At 39.0% G+C, this 25,894-nt stretch overlaps 3 protein-coding genes and 1 long non-coding RNA gene across 4 annotated transcripts in view; 2 read left to right on the forward strand and 2 right to left on the reverse strand.

Annotated features, from left to right (window-relative positions):
- Positions 1-218: 218 nt before the first annotated feature.
- Positions 219-4,905, reverse strand: LOC131775923 (uncharacterized). The gene is made up of 7 exons (XM_066164714.1): positions 4,751-4,905; positions 4,551-4,637; positions 4,162-4,201; positions 3,583-3,803; positions 2,703-2,904; positions 1,691-1,789; positions 219-1,532 (listed from the first exon to the last, which is right to left on the reverse strand). The coding sequence occupies exons 1-7, from the start codon at positions 4,849-4,851 to the stop codon at positions 1,374-1,376; spliced, it is 909 nt and encodes a 302-aa protein (XP_066020811.1). The 5' UTR covers positions 4,852-4,905; the 3' UTR covers positions 219-1,373.
- Positions 4,906-5,879: 974 nt separating this feature from the next.
- On the forward strand, positions 5,880-11,658 carry LOC131775895 (electron transfer flavoprotein subunit alpha, mitochondrial). Its single transcript, XM_059092015.2, has 13 exons — positions 5,880-6,038; positions 6,945-7,109; positions 7,627-7,708; positions 7,926-8,008; positions 8,214-8,313; positions 8,634-8,744; positions 9,263-9,367; positions 9,531-9,599; positions 9,737-9,819; positions 9,981-10,046; positions 10,144-10,189; positions 11,183-11,217; positions 11,461-11,658. Exons 1-13 carry the CDS (start codon positions 5,997-5,999, stop codon positions 11,488-11,490), a joined length of 1,017 nt encoding a protein of 338 aa, XP_058947998.2. The 5' UTR covers positions 5,880-5,996; the 3' UTR covers positions 11,491-11,658.
- Positions 11,659-13,029: 1,371 nt separating this feature from the next.
- On the forward strand, positions 13,030-14,469 carry LOC131775907 (uncharacterized). Its single transcript, XR_009339513.2, has 2 exons — positions 13,030-13,233; positions 13,337-14,469. It is a non-coding gene; the product is annotated as an uncharacterized lncRNA (long non-coding RNA).
- A 1,190-nt stretch (positions 14,470-15,659) lies between these two features.
- The window catches only part of LOC131775893 (poly [ADP-ribose] polymerase tankyrase), a 31,439-nt gene continuing 21,204 nt past the window's right edge, over positions 15,660-25,894 (reverse strand). The window contains exons 36-49 of the mRNA XM_059092013.2: positions 25,662-25,842; positions 24,879-25,061; positions 23,769-23,939; positions 23,044-23,243; positions 22,248-22,353; positions 20,925-21,094; positions 20,123-20,279; positions 19,873-20,000; positions 19,254-19,314; positions 18,895-19,072; positions 18,223-18,330; positions 17,903-18,105; positions 17,321-17,407; positions 15,660-17,124 (exon numbers count right to left, since the gene is read on the reverse strand). Coding sequence (XP_058947996.2) covers positions 16,834-17,124; positions 17,321-17,407; positions 17,903-18,105; positions 18,223-18,330; positions 18,895-19,072; positions 19,254-19,314; positions 19,873-20,000; positions 20,123-20,279; positions 20,925-21,094; positions 22,248-22,353; positions 23,044-23,243; positions 23,769-23,939; positions 24,879-25,061; positions 25,662-25,842 — 2,224 coding nt within the window. The 3' untranslated portion in view covers positions 15,660-16,833. The remainder of the gene's footprint in view (positions 17,125-17,320; positions 17,408-17,902; positions 18,106-18,222; positions 18,331-18,894; positions 19,073-19,253; positions 19,315-19,872; positions 20,001-20,122; positions 20,280-20,924; positions 21,095-22,247; positions 22,354-23,043; positions 23,244-23,768; positions 23,940-24,878; positions 25,062-25,661; positions 25,843-25,894) is intronic.

The raw sequence follows: 25,894 nt of genomic DNA on the forward strand, positions 1-25,894 counted from the left end.
TTTCCAAAAACCTTTCGAGATGGAAACAGAGGGAAAACTACAACCACTCAAAGGACAGGTAGCTTCTCCTGTTTTTTTTGTTTTGCTTTTTTGAAGTGTTTTTTTCCTCTCATCATCAAGATCAAATGTCTTAGTAAGATTGCCCCGGCATGCATATTCGCCTAATCCGTTAAAAACAATTACCGCATATTCAACCGAAACGTGTACCGAGGGGAAATTTCGTTGATGCATTTCCCAAAACTAATTTTATTCTTTGATTTGCCATTTTGAAATAGTGACATTCAATTCTGCGGAAATATTAAAATGCTGAGAACAATCATAAAGAAAATTACCTGATTCACTGCCACCAAACATCTACTTTTAAAAAAAAAAAACATAAAAGATAAAAGGGTACATTATGAATCTAAATGTGGGTAGAAACATCTTATGTTGTTCAGATCCTTTTTGACAAAAGAAAACGCAATCACTCTTTCCGTGATAGCGGTAAAAAGCGATTCAATATTTTTTGTATAATTCATGCTTACAAAATGATGTCTGTTGATATAGGATCCTCTAAACAGTACTGTTTGTAGGCAAGACTCAATAGAAACAGTACCACCAAATCAGAATTGAGACACTGACATAAGAATGTAGCAATAGATGTACTGCGTTCGTTCCATGCGCTGCATGAGATCTTAAATACGTAAAGCATTTAATTTGTCAATGGAAAAGTAAGTGATCACTGTTTTTTAAGTGCTGAAGAGCATTTTGATGTACGGCTAGCGGGTGGCGCCATATGCCTCGTTCATGGCAAAAACTTATAAATATGCTCATGTTGTTTTGCTGGGTCTCATTTAGGAGTCCTCCTGCTGACTGCCTCCTGAGTTCTGTAGCCAAGTCTTCTCATGCAGGCTTTAATCCGTCTCAAACAGAAGCATATCTGGTTAAACAAACTACATCACGTTTGTAAGCTTACACGAGACCATAGGGTAATACACGTTTTCTGATTTTCTCGCAATCATCTCAGACATTTGCTCTTAATACTTCAATCACGGAAAAGTTACGTCATCGAGGGAGCTTTTTACGGAGCCAATTCAGTTATCACTGAGAGCAAACTGCTACAAGTCTTGTGTGATAAAAAAATAACATTACAAAAAAAACAAAAAAATAAAACCGCAAAACTTAGAATTTAACTTTTCTTCCGCACAGCTTTTGGGCAGTATGCGGATGGATCCGACTTCCGAAGAAAAAAAAAGAATTTGATCGATTTGATAGCTTAATTTCTCATCTTAATTCATTTACATTATTCAAAATGAGCAGCAAACAAATTTACGACGTGAAAAATCATAAGACGGAAAGTGATTATATCAAAATGTGTGTTTAGAACCTTTCCTTCATTCCTCTTTCGGAGGTTCTGAGATAATTGGATGAAACAGTTTTTCTGGTAAATATTGAAAATTTTGATGATTTAGCCATGCCAAACTCTGTTGTTCCACTACTGGAGTTAAACGGTCAGTGATGGGCAACTGGGTATGTCTGGTATCCGGGTGGCTGTGTTTTAAGTTAAGGAGTTAATCACTAACAGGGTATTTACTTGTAATGAACAGTTTGGTAAGCTACGTATAATACAATGCTAAAGATTTTATGGACCAATCTATGATACATTAAAATGTCAACAGCCTTATGAAACATTAGCCATAAGAAAGGATATTTCATGCAGTTTCTCTTCCTGAAGTTGCGCCACTGATCTTTCGCGCCTTGCAACTGCATACGAGGGTATAGAAAATTGCCCAGTAACTATCTGTGGTAGCTGTAATTCCGGTATAGACAGAAAAGTTTACTAAAACAGATTGAGTTGATATACATGATGCTAAATGGCGATGCAAATTAAAATTACATGACGAGTTGTTTGTTTCAAGAGACATCCACGCGTCTGCAATACATTAATCACTGATTCGTTTTAGGTGTCTTACAATCTTAAATCGGCCATACGAACAGCCACACTGGCAGCGTGAATACAATGGGTAAGGAAAAAACTAAACTTGGACTTTCAATTGCATTATTTCATTACTCTGATTAAAATGAATGCTATGGTGGACGTAGTTGTTACTACTATAAATCTCGGTGCTGTAAGTGTATCATTTCTTTTTTTAAGTTGTATTCCACTAACAACAATTTTCATATTTGTATTCGCAATAATACAACTTGAGACTGTTTTCATAACTCGTGTAAATGCAAAGCATAAGGATGTGTGTGGGGATTCGACTTACAAATTTCGTGGCGTTGTCAGCTGTGACAGCGTTAGTACGGAAAAGGGAAAAAAGGAAAGTATGCATCTTATCAAGGATGTCAGTGCGATCGTGTAATGTGTACATCAATTAGGGAGGACTTTTGTGGGAATGACAGCTCAATTCTGTTTCTAGGAATCACAGGATCATTGGCTTATATTCTGCACAGTATATCAAAGAGTTAACCCGTGTCACTTTGATTCATGTTGTAATGACATGATTAACTTTAACACTGAAAAATGATTTTTTTGTGACTAATGCCAATATAATTTTTTCCTTTTTCATGCGTGCTTAAAAGCAAGCAAGAACGTATTTGACTTTATAGCAATATTTTTTAAGTTTTTTTTTGTGTTGCTGTCCTTGCCTTCAGCTTTGACAGACAGCATAAACCTCAACTTTTACTTCTCTATCCTCTGACAATTATGAATGTACTACCTGGTAGTAAGAATTAAAAAGATCCATAGCCCTCTCCTTGGAATTGTGTGAAGTTGGAGGTAGATGTAACTCAAATGATTCACTTGATAGTAGAGTTGGAGTGCTGGGAACACATTGTGGTCCTGTACTACCAGGTGGAAATGGCTCTTCCTCTACTGAGTGACTTGAAGATGCTAAGTCATCTCTTTGATTGGTAGGAAGCCTTGACAGGATGGAAATTGTGCTATGAGTTAATATATTTTACATTTATCTAGATCCTCAATTAAAAGTAAACCACTGGGCATGCATTTTTTTTGAGTCGAAGTGCTGATATTCCTCTTACTTGAAGTAACAAGAAGGGTTGTTAGTACTCTCCTTGAATGGGATGCTCATCTGTATTAGGTTAAACTCCCTGCCCCCAGCATTTCAAATAGTCTCCTAAATAGTTTACTGAAACCAATTAATACTTCTGGGTATAGAAACATACAGTTTTGTCTGTGCACACATGCATTAGTCTGAGCGCACTCTGTGCATTAGAACCTGTAAGAACACTCTATCTGTGGTCCCATGTACTAACCTTTCGGCCAAGGCATGCTCTTGAAGTAATATTAATACTACTGATTATATCTCTTAAGAACTTCTAACAGGTCAAAAATTAATTAAAAAATGACAAGAATTTAATGGAGAGATATAGTCTATAAAGGGAGATTTAGTTATTATGTGACTTTTACAGGCAGATCGACATGATTTCACTATGTATACAGGGTCAGCTACTGAATATTATATCACAATTTTCAGAGCAATTTGTTTGTAATAACAACTGTTTGAGTGCAAACATCTCACAAATCCAATGAGCATAAATTATGCTTAGGGTTAGGTATGGCTTGGAAATATATTTTACCAGTTGAATTCCACATGTTTCCTTCTTAGCTGAGCCACATGAGCTATCACATCGAAACCTTGTTGACTTTGACGCATTCTTGGGGGGTTGTTGGACCGTTTCCGTTTCTTTTTCTTAAGTTTAGAGGGATGTGGAATACTCCCTCTGAAAATAACTCCAGTTATTGGCTTTTTACAGTCATTCAACTCAAGAGAGCCCCTTGCTACAACCTTGCCACAAACCTAAACAGCAACGCAAATAAATCAATGAGATTATTAATTTTAAAAGAGCTAATAATAGTTAATGCCTTGATGTGACCCTAAACAACCCAGATGCTTGTTAGGATTTTCTTGTATTGTCATCAAGCTCTGTGTTTCAATATGGTATCGTGAGTGGAGCATTTGAAACAGCAACACTATATTTTGATGGACTTTGACCAGAAAGCGAACCTTTGAGCACGTTATAATCAAAATGATGATGGTACTCTTGTACTATCAGCTATTTAAAAGTTATAATTTGCTAACTCAAACTTCATGTAGAAGCCGGAAGAACCCAATTCCCACAGTAAATCACTTTCATTTAGTTATGCACATAGCTCACCCCAACTGATGATGGCTGAAGACGAGCTCTTGGGCACTCACTGAAGAGGAGGAAAAAACACCAATGAAAGAAACATTCTGGCTAAAGAATTAATTTGTTCTGGTACGTTATATTACTAAACATTTGCATATCAGGCATTTGAAAATATACTGGAAAAGTTGACTCCGAACTGGTAGCTGATAATTCTATGGGCTTACTGATTAAAGCATATCAATTACGTGTTGGTGTACAGTGCCAGATTTCGCAGAAGTTAGTTTCATCCAGTGGTCCTTCAGGCAAAGAGCTTGATTCACCGCAAATCTTACAAACATAAAAAAGGCAATTGTCAAGTCACGTCCTACTAATTTTTGTTGTTTAGAATGATTGACGAAGGTCACTTTGATACTTGCCTATTCAGATCAGTAGTTGATTTCCAAAGCAAATTTTCCATAAGGCCTCCACTGTCTGTTTCTTGTCTCCTCACAGTTTCTGAACTCCTGCAAAACAAGAAAAAAAAAATCGGTCTTAACTTACGTATACATTAAGGCTAGAAAATCGTAACAAACATTGTGCTGTACATGCACAATCCACAGAACAATGGTAAACTTGCCTTGCTGAGGGAATAACCAACAAGTTTGCCTCACAACCTTCAAGAACCTCATTTTCACGAGGAAACGTTCGAGCTCCTGCCGCCATTGGGATCATCGACATCAATTAATTAACCAGTAAATTGTTTAAAAATTGGTAGAGATAAAAATTTCCTTCAATTTCCTGAACGTTTGCATTTGTCGTGGGGTACGCGCGCCGGGGCGGATGCAATTGTTTTCCCGCGCATTTTTTCGCGCCATTCTCTCAAAGACTCAAACTCAATTCCCGTGCACACTGTCCTGAACATTTCGGATAGGGAAACTGCAAGGGATTATTAAGTTTACATATTCTTGGAAACAGTAATCAAACGCACACATCCACCCTCTTCTAAACTTAGCATCCCCCCCCCCCCCCCCCCGATTGATTAATTATTCACATATTCCACTGATGGGAAACGAAACTGACAAGTTAGTTAACACTTTCGTTTTATTTTCAGGCTCATGAATAGGCCATTTGTTTCCGTAGAAAGTAAACTGTCAGTCTAAGTCCGTAATTCTAAGGTAAGTTGTTAATTTAAGTCCGTAATTCTACTTCGAGGATTATTGAGGAGAGCTGTATTTAATCGCCGAAATCACTGCAGAGCTAAGAATTGCAACCTTCCATAACAGCTGAGCAAGTTCCTCGATTGGCGTTTCGGATTGGAGCAGGGTTAACGTTGAGAGTGGATATATACCCATTTCACTCTTTAACTTGTGGATACGCGAAGTGTAAAAACAAGTTTTTTATAGTAACACTGATATGGAAGTGAGTCATTCATTCACTAAGATGTAGACACACTTTAATTGGTCGTTCTGACACTAAGTCGTCCTCCCATTGTCCTTCAGCTCTGCGCCTGACGGAATAGTAACCGCGCATTAACGATGGTAAGCGCACTTTCGTCGTGCGATTTCTCTTTCATCAGTTATGTTCTCCTTGAGCGGCTTCTCCCTCGCCCACTTAATTTTCACCAAGAAACTTGCCTTCGTTCGTTCGCCTGTTCTGCAAGATGGGCAAGAGCATCTTGTCTGACCTTGTCTTTGTGAAATATATTTATTGCGTGTTTCTCTCGTGACGACACTGTGGCGTGAGAGTCTGGAACTAGCGCATGTCCGCTAATCAACGATCTTGCATAACGTTAAATTGGACGACGATCACGATCATCAGGCAATTGCGAAGGAATCGAGCACACTTTTGTCGACAAAACCCCGACAACACATATTACAGTTCAAATGCTAAGGATTGGAACTCTTTCCAGGGCTCTAGGGAGACCTGTAAGTATTTCTCTGTATGAAAAGATAAATCACATCTGATAAAATTGATTTTTAAGAACGATTGATATAGATAGTTCTCGCAATGAGTTCACATAACATTTATTGTATTATTTGTTTGTGCAAGGTAAATATATTTTGTTTCATAAAGAAGCAGACAGATACGTAACTGTTGCATAATAAAAATTGTATCGTTTACTCAAAATGGATTGGCCCTGAGACAATTTGATTTCAGAGGGTGACTACTTTAAAGTGCTATTTACTGACTTGAAGAGTCGTCTCAGTAATTGAATCAGATCTTGATTATTTCTTGAAGAATCGAAAACGCAAGATAGATATTCAGCGAGTCTTTCTGCGTCGTTTTGTAACAAGTGGAGATCAAGATATTCCTTTGAAAGAAAGCACAAATCTTTCTGAAACAACTAATGGTAAAATTTCCGCACAGCCCCATCCTACATTATGCATTCAGTTCTTGATTGAGAAAACATTAATAAAAACAATACATTGCCATCGGGAGAACAATTTTGTTTTACAATAGTATGGGGCTCTGTAAAAATTTTACCTAACTAATTGTGATCGGTGGATTTGATGCACAATTTGCTCGTTTTGGCTTTTAAATGTCTACAATGGATAGCAGAACTGCTCTAAGTCTGTGACCCTTAGAGTGACCAGCATCTAAATTCTCCTGACAATATCACCCCTGAATCAAACTTCAAAATCACAAGAATAATGGAAATGATCACCAACTGATTAAAAGAAGCTCTTGATTGTCAAACAAATTCTCCTTGCCAGTCCCTCAGGAAGTGTACAGAGAACAGCATGGAGAATATGCATAGTGATGGTAGGGTGTAAAGGGTTAAGGCTTTCATTATGAAGTTCTTTCCTTAATTTTTTTTATATACCTGTTAGGGAAGCTCTCTGCGATGTCTGGTGTCAGGTAGATGTGCATCTACTTTGGTTGTTGCAGAGCACAACAACAAGTCAGTTGTTCCTATAACTCTGCATGCAATTGCAGCTGCTAGTAAACTTGGTGGTGAGGTATCAGCCCTTGTTGCTGGAACCAGCTGTGGAAAGGTTAGTAGTTGTATGTGAATATATTTGAACTTTTACAGAGAACTACAACTAAATTAAATGTTATCATTACTTCCCTGTGGAATTAAGTGCTATTGCACAGTCAGGCAATTTGTAGACTTCTTTTTAACAAACATTTGTGTGCACTGGTTGTAGAATCTACAGTACTTCCTGAGTGTGCAGTTTCATTCTTACGTTTTGTTTTTTCTATATACTGCATATTACCAGCAATATTTAACTGACTACACTTTGATTTAAGAAGTTACTTAATTTAATTTTGCTTGAATTACAAAACTATGTGACTTGAAAAACTCCATTGCTTACTGAAGTATTTGTACATTTCCACCCTTTTATTAGATATCAAAAGAAACTATAATTTATGACATATATTACTCACATTTACAGTACTTTCAAACACTATTAACTGAGTAGTAAAAAAATAGCTCATCATTATAGCATTAAATTGAATGATTTCATGCAAATTCTACCAAATTATTGGTGTGTTCTGTTTCCTTTACAGGTGGTTGAAGAGCTGAGTCAAGTGGAGGGATTGAGCAAGATTTTAGTAGCTGAGCATGAAGCATACAAAGGCTTCTTACCTGGTAATTAAGGGAAAATTTTGGCAATGAAAAGCATGGCCATTACCCAAGTCTCAGATTAGAGGGTTCAGTTGGTGCATGGATTGATTTCACCCATTTATTGTCAGGCATTAAGTGTGCCAGAGCACTTTATAGATGTTTAAAATGTGTCTGTCTAAATGTTGATTGAAATCTTCTAGGTTTGTGATTTAAGACTTCTGCACCTTTTATCTTTGTACAGAGGTTTTAGCCCCACTTGTTGTTGGAACTCAAAAACAGTTCAACTTTTCACACATAACTGCTGGTGCAACAGCCATGGGAAAGGTACAGTACATTTTACACTCTTGTTGTTTCATTGAAAAAAAGCAAGAGCCTCTGATTTCACCAGTCTCGAATAAAGTAATCTGAGCAAACATCGAGAGAAGTGGCTCACAGCATCCTTGTTTGAACATGTTTATCCCATAGTCAGGTAAAAATTTCCTTTTCTACCAAGCAAATTTTTTCACAGTCTTTAAATATTTTTTTCCAGAATGTTCTTCCTCGCGTGGCTGCATTGTTGGATGTGGCTCAATTGCAGGATGTGATAGAGATTCAGTCAGAGGACACGTTTGTGCGAACAATTTATGCAGGTACACGTATGATCAGTTTGGTTTCTAGCTCTAAGACTTACTTTACAGGCACTTTTGCCTTGAAGCATATATTTTGCATGTCAGAAAGTACATGTAAGTATTAGTCTCACTCTTGACTAGTTTGAGATGACATCATGTAAACAGGGGTGCAGTGTGTTTATTAAGTGGCTAAGACAGCCAGTCAGAAGTACATTTTAAGTACATACTCACACTTTAAGATCAATATTAAATAATTTTGTTAGATTTTTTTTAAGTGACTCCTACATGTACATTGTAAACCATTTAATTTTTGTTTTCTTTTTTGTGTGTGTGTGTGCTAGGCAATGCTGTGTTGACATGCAAAAGCAATGACAGTGTGAAAGTGTTTACTGTCAGAGGAACTGCCTTTGAAGCAGCCAAAGCTTCTGGTGGGGGAGTTGCAAGTGAAAATGGTATTGAGTTACATTTAGGGCCATTTTCATAGAATAGTTTTAATACTGTATTGATAAATATGAATGACTAGATGCCAGTAATTGAGTAATAGTGTATGCATATGTAGTACATAGGACTTAATGGAACTTTTTCTTGTTAGGTGTGGGGGACATGTAGAACCAATGGTTAGTGTGCTAGTTCCTGGAAGGAGAGATCTTCCACAGCTCCTGGGGCAAGATTCCATATTCTCAAAGTGACTCTCTTCACCCAGTAGTATCAATTGGCACTGACAGTCTCTCAAGAGAGCCTGAAAAAATTCTGGGTTAAGCTGTGATGAACTGGTATTCCATCAAGGGGGAGAGGGAAGGAGGGGTTGGGAGGGAGTAGTTAGTAGTAGTAATTATCCTAGCCACATTATGCTACAGAAGCTAAAATAATACCAGGCCTGATGAGTCACTTGGCCCCCCAAGTGCTTTCTTTACCTATAGCTTGTTAAGAGGCAGTGTGCAGCTAACTTTATTGTTACACTTGCTTACAGCACCTGCGGCAGAAACAAGCAATGATCTGTCATCATGGGTTGGGGAGGAGTTGAATGTCAGTGACAGACCAGAGTTGACAAGTGCCAAAGTTGTAGTGTCTGGAGGTACGTCATTAGTTGTGTTTTATATTCTGGAGGTGGTGTTGCATATGATGTTATTCTTATGCACATGATGGCTCAGTTGGAAATTCATTTCCAAACTTTGAAATTGAGAAAAATAATGACTGATATGGGTACATATCATTTCATAAATGGTACTTTATTTCAGGCAGGGGATTGAAGAATGGTGAAAACTTTGAAATGCTCTATAAACTGGCTGAAAAAATGAATGCTGCAGGTAAGCTAAGTGATTGTTTTACATGTAAATCCTTGTTTGTTTTGTTTCAATGTGGCATTGCAGTTTACTGCCTAATAAGGATACAAGCTACTTGTATGCTGTCAACAATTCTTTTTTTTTTTTTTTTATTCTCGCAGTGGGTGCCTCAAGAGCAGCTGTTGATGCTGGATATGTACCTAATGACATGCAAGTTGGACAGACAGGCAAAATGGTTGCCCCTGTAAGTCACCTTGGGAAACTGCCCTTGCAACTGTACATACTGTATTCAATGTAATGATGGAACAAAATAATGAAATGCATTTCTGGGGAAAAATTAATGCCTTGATGAACAATTACTGTTCACCTTGTGTTTATGTGTATCTCTATTCATGTGTTTTATAGGAACTGTACATAGCTGTGGGTATTTCTGGTGCCATCCAGCACTTGGCTGGGATGAAAGACAGTAAGGTGAGAGACCAGGTTTTTTTCCTTTATGTATGTTTGAATTACAACTCTGTTTTATGCATTTGCAAACTAACCTCTGTTACACTGTTTCATACCATAGACTATTGTTGCAATCAACAAGGACCCAGAGGCTCCAATCTTTCAAGGTTGGTAATAACTATTTAGAAATGTGCTCTAGTATATTGTGACTTTATGATGCCTGCATGCGGCAATCATTTTTACAAAAATCTGCTTGTTTGTAGCAACTTAAGTATAGTAGAATAATAGACTCAGTGTTAGTCCAAGGTGGTGCCACCTGCAGATTACTGCCCTTTGGTGATGCACTGTAGATGTCTCCTTCATTTCCCTTTCTTTCCATGTTTCACTGCACTTGTGGTGATAGCTGTTTGACCACCAGGCTTGACCACTAGATCATGAACCACTAAATCATGATTGTATGATACATCATTGTAAAGGTATTTTTTGGGGTATGCTATAGAGGACACCAACAGATGTGGAGGAGGTTACTGAAAAGACTGAGAAGTGTCCAAAGTGAAAAATGAAAAACAATGAAATTTTTCATTTGCCTTGTACATATGGGGTATGGCTCTAAACTGTAGCTTAAATTGCAGCTCTCAGAGAATTGACTGTGGTGAGATATCACCAGAACAAACGTTGCAGGGGTGGTTAACTAAGTCTCATATTGGAGGAGGCCGTGATATTATGCCTTCAGAGTGCAAATCTTTCAATGAAATTTTGGTTGTGAAAATTTCAGAAAAAAGGAATAAATATTAACTATGTAATGGTGTCTTGTACCATAGGCACTCTCTGGCATTAAAGGTTTAAAGCTGAATTTGAAATCAGGAGGGTGAAGGTTCAAATCCTTCACTTTTCCGGCTCTCAATTGGATTAATCTTTCAGCAGGTGGACTCCTGTGAGTTATTTTTGGTGCTCTGTAGGCCTCTAGTTTGCCTCCACTGGTTGAGTGTGACTTCGGTTTACCTGCTCATTTTTCTTTCCTCTACTCCTGCCACCATGTACCTAACCTACAGAAGTTCTACCACATAAATGATATCAATCTCTTTATGCCCAGCATTCCTGCTCCGTTAAGTTTCAAAGTAACTTAAGTCCTAAATGGTACTTTGTTTGCTTTTTATCAGTTGCTGACTATGGTTTAGTCGCAGATTTATTTAAGGTATGAAACATCTGTCTTTTTGCACCGTGTAGATAGCACGTCACAATGTAGATCTCGTAAAGAAATAAAATAACATGAACTTTATTCTTCGTTACTTATCTGGCTCTGCACATTGCTAACAATATGTGGGGTGTAGATTGTTTACTTTATCGACATTGCTATTCTTGAGTTGCAGTACAGTATACTAAGTGTAGCTTTCTTTATTCGTTAAGGTCTCTAATTTTGCCATCATTACTTCAACAGGCGGTTCCTGAACTGACGGACAAGATCTGATTTATTAAACAGCATGTTTTGTAAACAGGAAAACCCTGGTACTGTACAGCTCTGTGAAAAATACTGCACCGATGACGATGATGCGCGCTTCATTTTTCGTTCTTGAGTGTGACTAAATTAATGCTGAGGGTTAGCTTTTGTTTTGGAGAATAAAATAATGACTCTGTTTCTTTGTGTGGATTTCTTCTTAATGCCCGCATCCTCAGCCCTTGGGAAGGTGTAGACTCCAGCGACAAACGCGTTGATATGACGATTGACTGTTAGTCAATCAGGTAAAATTTCTGCACAGCCCTATATTATTGTTAAACAAATCTTTTTTCCCAATGGCAATGTATTGCTTTTGTCGTTGTTTTCTCTATCCAAGAATTGAATGCATAATGTAGTATGGGGCTGTGCAGAAATTTTAACGTCACTCAAACTTTCACAGTCGAATTTTCTTGTCATATCGCGAGATATGGAGGTTTATAAGACAACTGAGATGCCATGCGCACTCTAGGAGCTTAAAAAGGCAATTGTTTCTTATATAAATAGACCAGTAGACAAATGAAACGTTTTATTGTTATTTTTCCAAAGAAATATGCCAGGCTTTTTACTGATTCCGTATGAAATGATACCAGGACGGTCGATGTCAGCGTAAACTGTTCTCTCTGTCTTAAACAAGGTCTATGAGCGGCGGCCTAAGGCGAGGGCCATACTTTCAAACTCGGGTCGAACGTGTAAACAATCGTATTAGCCTGTTGTTGTCCTCAGTCCTTCCCTCGTTTTTCCTCACGCCTGCCGAGACTCGAGTACCAGCCCAGAAAATCGCAAAAAGGAAACGAGAAATGGTACTATTAAATACAATCAAGTATGCAATAATAATGAGGCACTAAGCGGGAAAATAAAGTCTGTCCTGCAGGCCACCATTGTTTTGCTCTGCCAGAACCATCAAGGGCAGCCTACTACCAGGCTCACAACGAGCATGCGGTGCGACTGGCGAGGCAGCGAGAAGCTAGGTATAGATTATGCCGATGTAAAAAATATATACAAAGATAACTTATTGTAATCATTTGTTGATATTTTGCCTACAATTTTTGGTGTTCTTGGTTCGGTGCATTGAACCAGCTTGTCAAAATAGTTACTCCTTCTGATATGTCGGACTCGGAAAACACTTCGCAAGCATTCAAGCTCTCATACGCTGCTGCTCACGAGTTTACCGCGGTTTTGCGACGCCAACAGCAGCGCTTCTGAGAGCCCAAACTCGCGGTCTATGAGGCGCTTCAAGAAGAATGTCAACGTACGTAAACGAAGAGGTGTCACTTATGATCTTGTAAAGATGAACCGGATTCCGCCCTGATTAAGTTAAGGCCTTATCTGTCAGAAACTTATTTGCGAAGCCTACCTTTTCAATTAGCACGCGCTCGAAATTATCTTCACGCGTTAAGGATAAAGTTCATCACTCCACGTATTGTGATTGGCTGTGATCCACACGTAGGTCTAAGTTATTCTTACGTCAGAGAGCGGGATTTAAATATTTACCCCTGGAACTACCACAGACGATCCAGCTTAGCATGAAAAAGGAATCATGGCGATTTTCCTAAAAGACCTTTTCGTGGAACCTGTCTCTACAGATTGGCTTAAATTTGCCGTCATTTCAAATACGCTTTGTGTGTTGTGAATTTGGTAAAACAAATCCCGGGAGCTACGATTTTACGAGAAATTATACCCTTAAAAAAACACTAGAAAAAACATCAGAAGATTGAGGTCAGTGACGAGATAAGAAAAGGCAGATGTCTAAGGACTCTGTTTTCCAACAGACGTTGGTGCATTTTAACTGAAAATCTTCGTGTCTTTCATTCTTCAACAGGCAAAGAAATGTCTTCTGTTCCAATCAGTACAGCTTACGTTGAGCGAATACGTAAAAGTGCAGCGGCGAACGGTAACAGAAGAGGATCTTTAAAACAGAGAGAAGTTGCCGGAATGGAAGATAATCGCCGCGCGACGAAGCCTCACTTCAATCATTATCTTGCGGATGCGCAAATGAAGTGGAAAGCCACAACAAAGAAATTGTTTTCGTTTATGACATGAACAGGACTTGGATTCGTCTTCGAACGGTTTTATTTTCCATTCAATGTAACAACATTTTGACGATCTCTGAGGAGGACCCGACCTCTTTAGTATAAATATGGCGACAAAAAAGCATCGGATTAACTACCCAATCTACATTTTAAAATTGAAAATTTGCTTGCTATAGGTAATGCAAGAGCGAAAGTGAACTCAAATGTTACCTCAAGAGAAAACTAAAAAATTCATATTGGTATTAACCCGAATTTATCGCGGTTGGTAAACATCGAAATGGGAAGGGTTTGCTTTCCCTGTTTGTGCGGGGCGGACTGCCGTGATCTCTGCGCTGGGAATCTTCTGCAGTGGTATCAACCCAAATTTAGCGCGGTTTGTAGACATCTATTGATCACAGAGGAGAAAGATTTGTATCCCCCATTTGTGTCAGCGAGATAATTGCCAGGATGGTCGTGATGGGATCCTTAGGCATTTAAATAAAATGTCTCAGTCTATGTTACACAGTTTTCCTTTTGTTTTAAAGTATAAGTATAAGTATAAGGCAAGTTACGAGCGCAATTTTTGCCGAAAGGAAATTGAAAAGAAGGAAATGTTATCCATGCCACAATTTACTTGCATGATTTTTTAACAGGGAGTGAATCAATCTTTACTTAGGTTAGAATTTTGTTGTATGACTGGTAGAAAACGGAAGAAAGCGCGATCTAGATACATTATGTTTTAGAGAAAAACTCACTAATAGCTGATGAAGATTTGTTACAGGCATTAAGGTTTATGCTTATCATAATATATGATAGGAACCACTTTTTCTTCTAATCTAGAGGTGTTCGAATTTTTTCGTCGGCAAGACTGCTCATAACTGATGCCCATCAAAGATAAAATTTTGTTAGCTGCAACGGTTGAATAAATCATACATAATTTGTATCGTTGTTGTTTCATTTTGTTGGCAAATTTATTCGATAATATTTTTGTGCGGTTACGACCCTTTTCTATCGGAGTACTCGTTTCCTTGTGGGTATTAATCATTTGTTTACGAAAAAAGTCCAAGGTTCGTCAAATTATGATGTTATTTTGTTTGCGGGATGCGTGACTTCTTTTTCTCTTCAGTGAACCATATGGTACCAAAATGGTAGATCTGCAGTCGGTAGTGAGATGGCCTTTTCGGTGCGCTGAGTGTGAAGAAAATTATTCGTAGAAGCACGGCCGTAAAACAGAATCTCCGATTTGAATTAATGAAGCAAAGGACCTTTCAATCTTAGTGTGAAAGTCTCCTGTTTCTTTACCTGTAGAATTTGACAGCAATTCAAATGCAAATTTTCAACAATTTGCAATTTACATTTCGTGGAAGCTCTGTTTCACCTTGTGGTTTGTATTAACACAAAAATCTTGATCACTAACGATCTAGCGTTTTCAAAACGACGTCTATCTAACATTTCTAGTTAAATTTATAGGAAGTGAAAGTCTTTATTAAAAACCAAATTTTGTTTACATAGCTTCAATTTGAAAGGAAAATACAGAGGGTTCTGTACAAACAATGGGGGCTCAGTCGTTTCTCTACTAAACAAATACATCATGTGCTTGAGATTCTATCAGCCGATAGCTGATGACTCAGACTATCTCGCATAGGAATCGAAAGTGGATAGTCTAATTGTCTCAGGGTCGGTGATAACTTAACAAAATAACAAGCTCCCTTTTTTTTAGTCTTAGACAGCGAATAGCGTAGCTAATTAGATTGCAACAATTGAGGTGAGATGCTTGTAAATTTATGCTAATTTCAAATATTGACGAGGGAAAGCCCGCGAGAGGTGCAAGGGAAAGGAGAAGTGGGGGGAGGGGGGGGGGGGAACGATCGGAAGGGGGAAAAACGGAAACCCTCTTCTCCCCTCACACACATGCTTGTCTATCGAGCACGACACACGCCAGGGACCAAGGTGCAGTACTAGTCCCGGCCGGTATGGCAATAAAACCGGCAAACCAAGGTTCCACAGGAATCCCCCGATCAAACTGATTTGGAAAAGCAAAGCTTTTAGTTGGGATTTGCTCTCTAACAAGGCTAGGCATAAGATATATCGTGGACACTACTTGAGAATTTATGGCAACGACAACTAAGAGCACAAGGTTAATTCACTTTCTTTTCGTTTTATTAGTCAATCTTCCCTAAGTTTTCGATTCATGGCTATTTTTGTATCCGGATTTAAGACAATTCCTTCAGATGAATAAGTTAAGAAACACAATTGTAAATACGCTAAAACAGAGCACTAAAGATATAAAAAAAATAATGATAATAATAAATCCAAAAAAGGAAAAACAAGAGATTCTGACTCACATAACTTGGTAAAATAAGTACCTAATTATAAATCTTACTGTCGGATTGTATTTCTAACGGTGTCACAGTGTCATCCCAAAAGTGACTACATCGTGAGGCAATCGATAATACTAAATAATTATTGCGCTTTCCACGATGAACAATCAAAATCTTTTTAAATATCAATTTTTGATCACCTGCATTATGGGTCTCGGAGATTAAATGCTTATTTTGCTCAGCTCGTAAGTTTGCTACAATTGTTGAGATTCATGTAAAATTATATACCATTCTATTTTCATTTAAGACCACCAACTAAATTCTAAAAGTTATTACTGAAGATCTTAAAACATAAAGTGAAATCATAAAAACTATGAGTTGAATTCTGCTTTCCTTAATGGGCTCAACGTCTAATATTCGAAACTGAAAGGTAAAAGGGAATGCTTTGACTGATTTACGACACTTTAGAGGAGAAATCTAAGGTATATAATCCTTTGTCAATGAACTGTTCTTTAAAAAGCAGCACAATGACACAAGAACTACTTGGTTTAGGATAATGTGTTGATAAAACTTAAGGATTAATATATTTAGATAGAGTTTGTTTCGGGAAGAGAACAAGCCTAGTCAGTGGTTTCAAAAACCGAAGAAAGATGACGGACTCGATTGACAATTGGGGTAAATATATCGCCAAAGAATGAAAAGCTAAAATTGACACTTAACCGAACAAAAAGGCTGAAGTTATAACTTTCAGAGAAGAAAGCAAATTAGCCAGCTTTAAAAAAAACTCTTTACGGTAGCCAATTTATAGTATCAATTCAGTTGATAAAGCCTAATTACCTTTTAATATCCCTTGCCGAGGGAGCACCACAGTTTCTTAAAAACGTTGTCCCCCTTTAGTAATTTAAGGTTACCCCATTGCTTCTCTTACGCTAGATATATGTCATGTTGCTCGATGCAGTTTTATCCCAGAAAAGATACTCTTGGTTTTAAAATCGATATCTGTATGACTGATAAGTCCGTCGTGTAGTCTTCAGTTGCACTATGTAACGAATCAAGACTTGGGACTCCTTGTACACAACATACTCGCTATGGTTATTATAAATTTCCTTGTTCTGCGTGATACGCACTCCTGCAGGGACTACAGCACCGTATGGAGTGGTGACATCTTCGCTTGGATCCGGGACCTCTCTGCTGGCCAATAACACGCTGTCAAATCCCTCGGGCGCAGTCTCGTAATAATCACGATCGTCTACGCTTTTCACGTTACCAAGGGCAACCTGATGAAACCGAGGGAGATTTGGTTTGTAAGGAAAATGGCTCTTTTCCATAAAATTTAATATCTAAACAATGTCACGATCTTTTGTTTCCATAACTACACAGTAGTGAGGTGGGAAGGGGAGAGAAGTCCCCCCCCTCCCCCTCCCCTCGTTTCACCTCCCTCTGCACGGTCCCTTCGAAGTCTGGCAAACTCACCTCACAAAGAAAGACAAATGCAGCCCCATCTCTTCTACGACTCACGTAACCCATACTCTTGTCCAGGCTGTCAGATGTGTAGATTCCCTGCAGCAAAGGGTAACACGATCGACATTAATTTTGAAAAAAATTGCAGCTAACTTGGGTAATCCGTATTGCTTGGTTCTCAATTACTTTGTCTATTACTGGTATGGAAAACTCGTAAAACTGGATTTCATTGCGTCTAGGTCACTCGTGTTTTCTAGCGCTTTATAAAGTCTCTATTTAGTTCACTTTCTTGAAATGCTTCCTTCGTTCGGATTGATATTGCTTAGGTTCTAGTCAACGACTTAACTGAACAGCGCACTGACCCCCTTTTTATATTTTGTAATTCCGTTACATTTGAATTTTAAAATACAAGGAAATTGTTTTTGGAGTCAAAAGTGTTTCAAAGGCGTTTCTTTCAAGGGGCCACTCCTTTCGAAATTTTCAGACAGATAGTCCACAGTGCATATTCAGCTAGAGACCGAGTGAATTTACATCGTCGTACGTAGCAACGCATTTTTTAAGAGTAACACTTTTGAATGGACCTCATCTACCAACCTTTCCTAAGGACCACCCTGAGCAGGAAGCCTCTGGAGGAGCAATTCTGAGGCCTTGTTTTAGGATACCTATCATGTTGACTGTATTGGTGCCATGCCATAGCAGGCGGTGGTTACCAGGCACTCCACAGGATTCAAATCGGTCGGCCTCTCCAGAACGAGAGACCCTGAAAATACCGTTAACTTCAAAGCTTTGGCAACCACCTGAATAAAAAACAAATTTTTTTTCAGTTCTAACGGTCCGTTTGTCCTAAAGTAAAGGAACTTAAGGCAAACCCAGCCAAAGGGTAAAGATAAAGCACAATTAATATTGTAGCTTACGTGAGTTATGTATGTACTCCAGTATAAGCTGACATTCATCAGAGGTTGGATCCAACAATTCTATGCGACATCCAAGGGATTTGTACACGTAATCCAACGGATTTATCTCTGAAAGAACAAAGCGAAGTATTTCCATCCACTCATTTCATTTTTGCACAAAAATCGTAACTTTCCCTCCAAATAGGAAGTCTTGCTATGAAACGAACCTAAAAACAACATCTGTTTTTTGGAGGGAAACAGCACCGGCATAATTAATTCTTCAGTTGCTCTGGTATCGAGTAATTGAATATTCGAAGTTGCCAAGCCATTTCACCATGGTATAGAGACGAAATTCAATTCGATACAACCAGAACAGTGACCTGGTGTAACAATCTTTTTGATGAGGTAGAAAATTTAGAGAACGCATGAAACCGTGACATAATTCATTAACCCTCTGACTCCTTAGAGTGACTAACATCTAATTTCTCCTTACAATATCACCACTGAATCAAATATTATGGTCACTAGAATAAAAGAAATGATCACAAACTAAAGAAATACTTTATTGCTAAAAGAATTCTCCTTCTCAGCACCTTAGCAAAGGTATAAAGAATGGAGAATACGCAGACTAATTTTAGGGTGTAAAGGGTTAAGAACGTAATTTCAAAAATTGCCTGCAAAACCTCATCATACCTTTAGTCTTATATTGTGCACCTAGCAAGATCTTGCTGGCAAGAGCCAGTTCAGTCAAATTGTAAAGAGCAGTCAGGTGAGTCTCGATGTCTGAAGCTTCATTCAGCGGTTTTATCCGTTCATATGTATACCTTGCCATTGGCATCAACATATAATATGTGTTACTAAGCTCGGCAACCTGAAAATAGAGAGGAAAAGTCAGCTATAAATAATGTTTAGCCTACTGCTTACGTTTATGCTAAGGCTTAGAGGAACTACGAAACGAACAAAATGCCTATCCATATTTTAATTGAATAATCCGGCCATCCAGTACTGACGTATGATGAGCAACTTCAGATTTTAAGACAATAACATTGCACCTTTTCAAATTTCTCTTCTGTTCCTTCCAGATTAAATCGGTCGATGGTGTCCACAATAGCTCTGAAAAGAGAAAAAGAGAAAACCACGTTCTAAACATAAGTTGCCGAGGGAGCTCGGAAGTCTCTACATCTTTCACGTTATAAATCATAAAATCAGTCCTCTTGGCTATCCTCCATACATTTAGTACGATGTTAGTTGTGAGAATTGCATGTGTAATCAGGGGTTTCGATAAAAGCTGGTTACGGGTGGTCTACCGCTGCTTATAAGATCTCTTACTGCTGTCTGTTGAGCCTGCATGCTGGCTCTCGCGTTGGGTTTTGCCTCACGGACCCTTTTCCGGGCCCGCCGCTTATTACACCATCGGCAGCCGCTTATGGAAAAATTATGAAACCCCTGGTTTAATCCAAACAACATCGCCGCACAGATTTTTTGACTTCCATCTGATAACTAGTGTGCTTAACGAAGTGTTATGTTGTGGGGAGATAACACACAATGGTTACTCTTGAGACTTAAACGGCGTTAAGGCACCTTAACGCCAGGATTATACTTGCTTTCTATTCTTTCGAAAACAACTGCTATCAACAGATTTATGCCATGCACTGCTCTTTATTTACGTACTTAATTTCTCTCAGTATTTCACGAGCCTTCTCAATAGTTTCGTTGGAGAGTCTTCCAAATGGCATGTAGTCGAGATCGAGTCTAAACGAACCATAATCCATTGAGGACTTAAGCAACGCAACATCGGTCTGAATGAAAAGAAAAGTATAACTGAAAGTTTAAAATTGTAGCCCATAATATCCATACGTTATTTAACGTTTTGTAACATCTCTATTGCAAGTGATTCAACAGAAGTATATCAGCTACTTACAATGTTCTTCATGAACGACTGTAGCTCTTTACTCAGGCGTGATGCAGGACACTTAGTCAGCTCAAATGGTTTTAGAACCTCGCTCACTTGCTGTCGTTTGTTCTCAGGATTCTTTTCTGGCATCACCAAGGCATACTTCTTAGGTTTTTTCTGAAATCTGTGGAAAGAGCCACAAAACCATAACCTTTCTCTCACGCCTGAATTAAACAAGTGGCTTACAGTGCTAAACACTGCCTTAAATTCAACGAGAAAGAAGACTGAAGAATAGGAGGTAAAAAAATGAAAATTGAAACAGAAAACGAAAAAGCGCAACACAAAAAGTAAAATCAAATTTTTCTTTGGTCCAAAGGGCGAGTGTTCTGTTTCTGCTTTTCAAAAGGTCACTTCGTTATCCTTTTGGTCATTCGTTAACCTTTTGGTCATTCGTTCAGCTCTTCTGTTGGCACTCGAATGAGGAGAAAAAGGGATTAAGGGAAATCTTGGCGAATAAAATTTGCTGTCTACAGAGACCAGCAACTGAAAAACGAATAACCATTGTGTTGACGACAAGAATGGTTGTTTTTTTGTTCAAGACTTAATTTTGACTTCCAATAACTTTTTCTCTGAACCTCACGACTTGTAACGGAAGAGAATTAAGGACTGCAGTATACAAAGCGGACGGAATCGCATTAAGGACAAGTATATCCGGGAGCTTGGCGAGTAGAGAGCGAGGGGTAAAGAAAGTTAGACTGCTGTTTGTGTGTTTGCATTAGAGCTCTTGTTTTGAAGCCTTCGTGGCTTAAAGTTCAACAAATCGCCTTACTCGTCTTTGTTTTCCCACTCATTTCCAGTCTTGCTCTTGAAAATCTTTTTAAACTCGGCCGTAGCCATGTGTGCATCATTATAAGGTGTTCTCTGATGTTGTCCTTTGTCTCCAACACGCCCCCAGCGATTAAATAACACCCACAACTCCTTAGCTTTGTGGTAGATAATCTGAAATCGAAAATGAATATTTCGTGATTAATGTGTACTAATTGACTGAGAAAGACGGCTACACCGGAAAGGAAAATATTTGGCTTAATGTCATGACGTCGTGTCTGTACTTGTAGAACTTACCCCTGTACCACACGTAAAGGACTTAGCCATTATACTTGACTCAAACATGTCATTTAATGATCATTTATCTACACTTAGCTCCTCTTTGTTTTCTATACTATGTCAAATTAATAGAGTACGACACCTTTTCTCTCGAGAAGTACTACACACAATTTAACTCATTGGTACTTAGCAAACTGTTTTCCTGTTCCACTGTCTGGGCCGGAATATCGAGGAACAATCTTCACAAGTTGCAGCTAATGCAAAACTTTGCAGCACACATTTTGACAAACACTAGAAGTGTGACTACATAACGCCAGTCCTTAAAGAACTTGGGGTGGCTTACTATTGAAAAGTTGCTAGGCCTTCGGGATGTCACAATGTTAAAAACGTTGCAACGGGCTAGCCCAACATATCTGAGCTCCAATCTAGTCAAAAACTCGTACATTCATAAACACTAAACTAGACCGAAAGACCAGCTTAGAGTGTCGAGGTGTAGGATAGCTACCACTCAGCACGTATTTTTTTTAATAGAGTTTAGAGCTATCAAGACATGGAACACTCGAAATCGAGCGACCAAAACAAGAAACTCGAAATCACTGGCACAATTTAAACGAAAGGCAAAATGTGAACTAAAAGAAGCCAGCTAGATAATATATTTTAACACCCTAAAGCGTATATAATTATCGATATCTAAATGTAGATGTTTTGATAGTTAAACCTTTTAACTTTTGAGCTAGATTTTTAATAATAACATTTTTAAATTGTAAATAGATAGATCCTACATTTTACCTTGTAAATTGATTTTGAAAAACCCACTCGGGAAAATCAACAAAGTGATTATATTGACGTACGGAGCGTGAACAGCGAATCATAAATCAAACAGCGAACAGTGAATCATAAATATCAACCTCTTCATATTTATTCCTAGCATCTTGCAATTTGTCTCAGTTGGAATAGAAATAAGCTTTCATTCGTGCCAAAATGCACGATCTAAGACTTGCGAATAAACAGCCATGCCTACCAATAAATATCAAAATGGTTGTCTGACCTGCATCTTGTAGAAGTTATTTAATCCGAACATTCCATACTTGACATCTACTTTGGACATGAGGATGTCGTAAGGGACATTTGTTTCAGGGTCGACATAAACTTTCCTGAAAAACAAACAAACAAACATTCAGGAAATGTAACTTTGTGAAATATGTATGCCTTGACTACTAACTACGAGTTGTTTATTCCTATTTAAGATGAGGAAAACAGTTTTCAAAGCAAGAAATGCTTTACGTGCTAGACGTTGTCGAGTATTGAAAAAATCTACGTGAGGAAGAAGATTAAAGAATTAGGATATAACCTTAGCAGTGAGACAATTCTTTTATTATTCTTTTACTTTTTTTATACATTTTTTGACTAAATCTTAAGTTTTGTTTACTTTCGAGCTCTCTGCTAATCAGAAGTGTAACATTGCAGCTAAATCCCAGCATGACGTTGATCCAACCACAGGCGACCCAAGCTCCAGCTGTGAGGTGATCATCTTGCGAAATGAGAGTTATGGCGAAATTAGAAGAGTTTGTATGGGAATATTTACGACCTCTCTTAGGAATAAAAAATACAGTCAAATTCTATAAAATTACCTCACGTTACTTCCGCAGTGCATCGCTCGTTATCTGACCCCTTAAAAATGGGTTCTTTTCAACAAAGTAAGCGGTCAGACAACAAGCGATGTACTGTGGAAGTAAGGTGAGGTATTGTTATTGAGAAAAAATACGTAAATATTCCCATACAAACTGTTATAATTTCGCCATGACTCTTAAAGAGGTTTTAAAAATTCATCAAATATTACTTACCCTGCGCCCTCCATTCTGAAAGCTGGGTCTACACCAACTTCATCGTCGTCGTCATCATCAGCAGGCTTTTCTTGTCTTTTGGCTTCTTGGAGCATGTTTTCTGCATCAGCTTTCGGGTCCGGTGTTGGACCTTCCCACAAATCATCGCTGGACGTGACAAAAGTAAATCCCGAGTCAACTTCCATTGGCTCCTCTGTGTCCTGTTCAAATGTAAGGTGTAAGGGACCATTCAGTAGATATCATAAGGGGGGGGGGGGGGTGGGTTTTTGTTTTGCTATTATAAAATTTACCTGATCCAACCCTAAGGCTCCGTAATATTCTTACGACTTCCCCTCTTTGGCAGTTACTCGGCATACAATTTTCTGTAGGTCCCTTTCTTACCCTGTTAGCGACGACTTGTTCCCTCCTCGGTTCCTTCGACATATCATGACTTTTCCCGAACTGAGGGGTTACCTTAAAGATTTACACGTTTTTTGCCTGCTATAAAGTTACAGACAGATCTAGTGCTTACGGAATAAAATTCGTTGTTTAAGAAAGCTTGTGTTACAGCATTTTACTAGGGCGCTCGTGGTTCGCTCGCTAACCGTCAAGTTTGATTCAGGGCTAGCCAGGATAGGGAGGGTGTGTTTTTGCTCACCCTAAGCTTCTTTGATCTTACCAGCGTTATTGAAAGGAGGGCGACTAAATAAGCAATTTTTACCACACAAAAAAGGGTGAATACTCACCTTACGAGCCTCCTCTTCTCGAAGAAGTTCTTCCAATACTTTTCTCATGACTCCAGACCCCTGTCGTTTAGCGTAGTACAAAGGTGTATGACCCTCAGAGTCTCTAAGTGTAAGTGGTGCGTCAAAGCCGGCCAGAAATCTTAGTAAATCAACATTTTCTGCCGATCCATACTACCAATAAATAGAAAAGTCGCAAGTTAATAGTTAAAAGTAATTTTTGACTGACCCATTCTTGTCACTCCAGCTTGCCTTACAGACACAAAGTTACCAAAACAATTTTCCTCTTGAACATTCTATTCTAAAGAAAAAGTCAAACAAAGACAGATAAACAGACAGACAGATGGATAAGACACAGACAGACCGACCGACAGACAGACATACGGGCAGAAAGACTTACAGACAAGCAGGGAGGTAGACATACAGGCAGGCAGGCGAGCAGACACATACAGGCAAGGACGTAGGCAGACATACAGACAAGCAGGCAAGCAGACATACAGGCAAGAAGGCAGGCAGACATACAGGAAAGCAGGCAGACAGACAGGCAGACATACAGGCAGACATACAGGCAAGCAGGCAGGCAGACATACAGGCAAGTAGGCAGGCAGAAATACAGGCAAGTAGGCAGGCAGACATACAGGCAAGCAGGCAGGCAGACATACAGGCAAGCAGGCAGGCAGACATACAGGCAAGCAGGCAGGCAGACATACAGGCAGGCAGGCAGGCAGACATACAGGCAGGCAGGCTGGCATATAGGCAGGCAGACATACAGGCAAGCAGGCAGGCAGACAGGCTGGCATACAGGCAGGCAGACATACAGGCAAGCAAGGAGGCAGGCATACAGGAAAGCAGGCAGACATAGAGGCAGGCAGGCAGACATGCAGGCAAGCATGCAGACAGACATATAGGCAAGCAGAAAGACAGACATACAGGCAAGCAGGCAGACAGACATAAAGGCAAGCAGGCAGGCAGACAGACATACAGGCAAACATGCAGAGGGACATAAAGGCAAGCAAGCAGGCAGCCAGACGAGTGGACGGAGAACAAAGGGAGGAAGCAAGCAGGCAGTCAGGCTGCCAAACAGAACTAAGTTAGTCACAAGATCTGCATTACCTTTCTGTTGTTGACACAATGGTGTATAACAGACTTCCCGTCTTCATCTCGTAACGCGAGATCAACATCAGTTGTCTCTTTTGTCGCCCAAATGGTCCTGTCATCTGTGCCAAACATCAGTACTTTCACCATGTCAACCGTGTTGTTACGTACAGCTTCCATGACTGCTGTGCGACCATTGTGCTGAAATAGAAACAATGGCGTGAATTAGTGTCGTCAGTCAATTAACTTTAAACGTGAAACTGCTTCTTATCCAAAAAAAGAAAGAATAACGCTTTCTAAAACCTAGACGACCTCTCATGACATCATTTCTCGCTTTCATCTGTGCTGCATGGCTTTGACGCGCGATCAGTAAAATTAAAGTTTGGAAAAAGAAATGAATTTTATTCCAGGGGAATGATTGTTGTGCACGAAGACCTATAGAACTTTCGTTTCCGAATAAAGAAATTTCTGCGAGAGTTATTTGAATTGATGTTCAGACAACAACGAACTGTCGTTCTCAAAATGGCGAATGATAGTTAGTGATAGTTCGAATTACGCGCGTCTTGACCAGGCTGGCTCGCAAATTCTAAGACAAGGTCACCATATTTCGCTCGAAATATACGTGGCATACCCGTAGAACAGTAGACGAGCTCTGACGAAGTTCGTTAAACCCTACACCGTTTTCTACACGATAGTGTCTTTTTCACTTATTTTTCAACACACGAAAAGTCGGTGGCCACAGTTGCTCGCATTATTCTGCATTTGTTTTTAGGAAAAGGTACGAAACATGAAGGAAGTTACCTTCGGAAAATTGACGGAAGCTCCATGTCTCAGCAGATCAACAACAACTTTCTCACTGAGTGACACTGTAGCCTCTATCAAAGGAGTTGTGGTGTCGCCGCTGTCTCCTTCATTGTTATCCCTGACTTTGTAACACACATCCAAATTCTTCACATTACACGTTGATGGGCTCACAAAGAACCTTGCAAAGATAATATAATTCACAAAAATGTCTATAAAATTATGATCATGCA

This window comes from Pocillopora verrucosa, chromosome 4 (genome assembly GCF_036669915.1).
Source record: "Pocillopora verrucosa isolate sample1 chromosome 4, ASM3666991v2, whole genome shotgun sequence".
NCBI lineage: Eukaryota > Metazoa > Cnidaria > Anthozoa > Scleractinia > Pocilloporidae > Pocillopora > Pocillopora verrucosa.

Excerpts from the sequence above, each read along its gene's own strand:
- LOC131775923 (XM_066164714.1), bottom strand. The coding sequence starts at position 4,851 with ATGTCGATGATCCCAATGGCGGCAGGAGCTCGAACGTTTCCTCGTGAA. Across the intron at positions 3,804-4,161 it reads TTCAGCCATCATCAGTTGGG|GTTTGTGGCAAGGTTGTAGC; the intron begins GTGAGCTATGTG and ends GTTGCTGTTTAG. Across the intron at positions 1,533-1,690 it reads AGGAAGAGAAACTGCATGAA|AGCCACCCGGATACCAGACA; the intron begins ATATCCTTTCTT and ends AACTTAAAACAC.
- LOC131775895 (XM_059092015.2), top strand. The coding sequence starts at position 5,997 with ATGCTAAGGATTGGAACTCTTTCCAGGGCTCTAGGGAGACCT. Across the intron at positions 8,314-8,633 it reads TGTGCGAACAATTTATGCAG|GCAATGCTGTGTTGACATGC; the intron begins GTACACGTATGA and ends TGTGTGTGCTAG. Across the intron at positions 11,218-11,460 it reads TAGTCGCAGATTTATTTAAG|GCGGTTCCTGAACTGACGGA; the intron begins GTATGAAACATC and ends TTACTTCAACAG.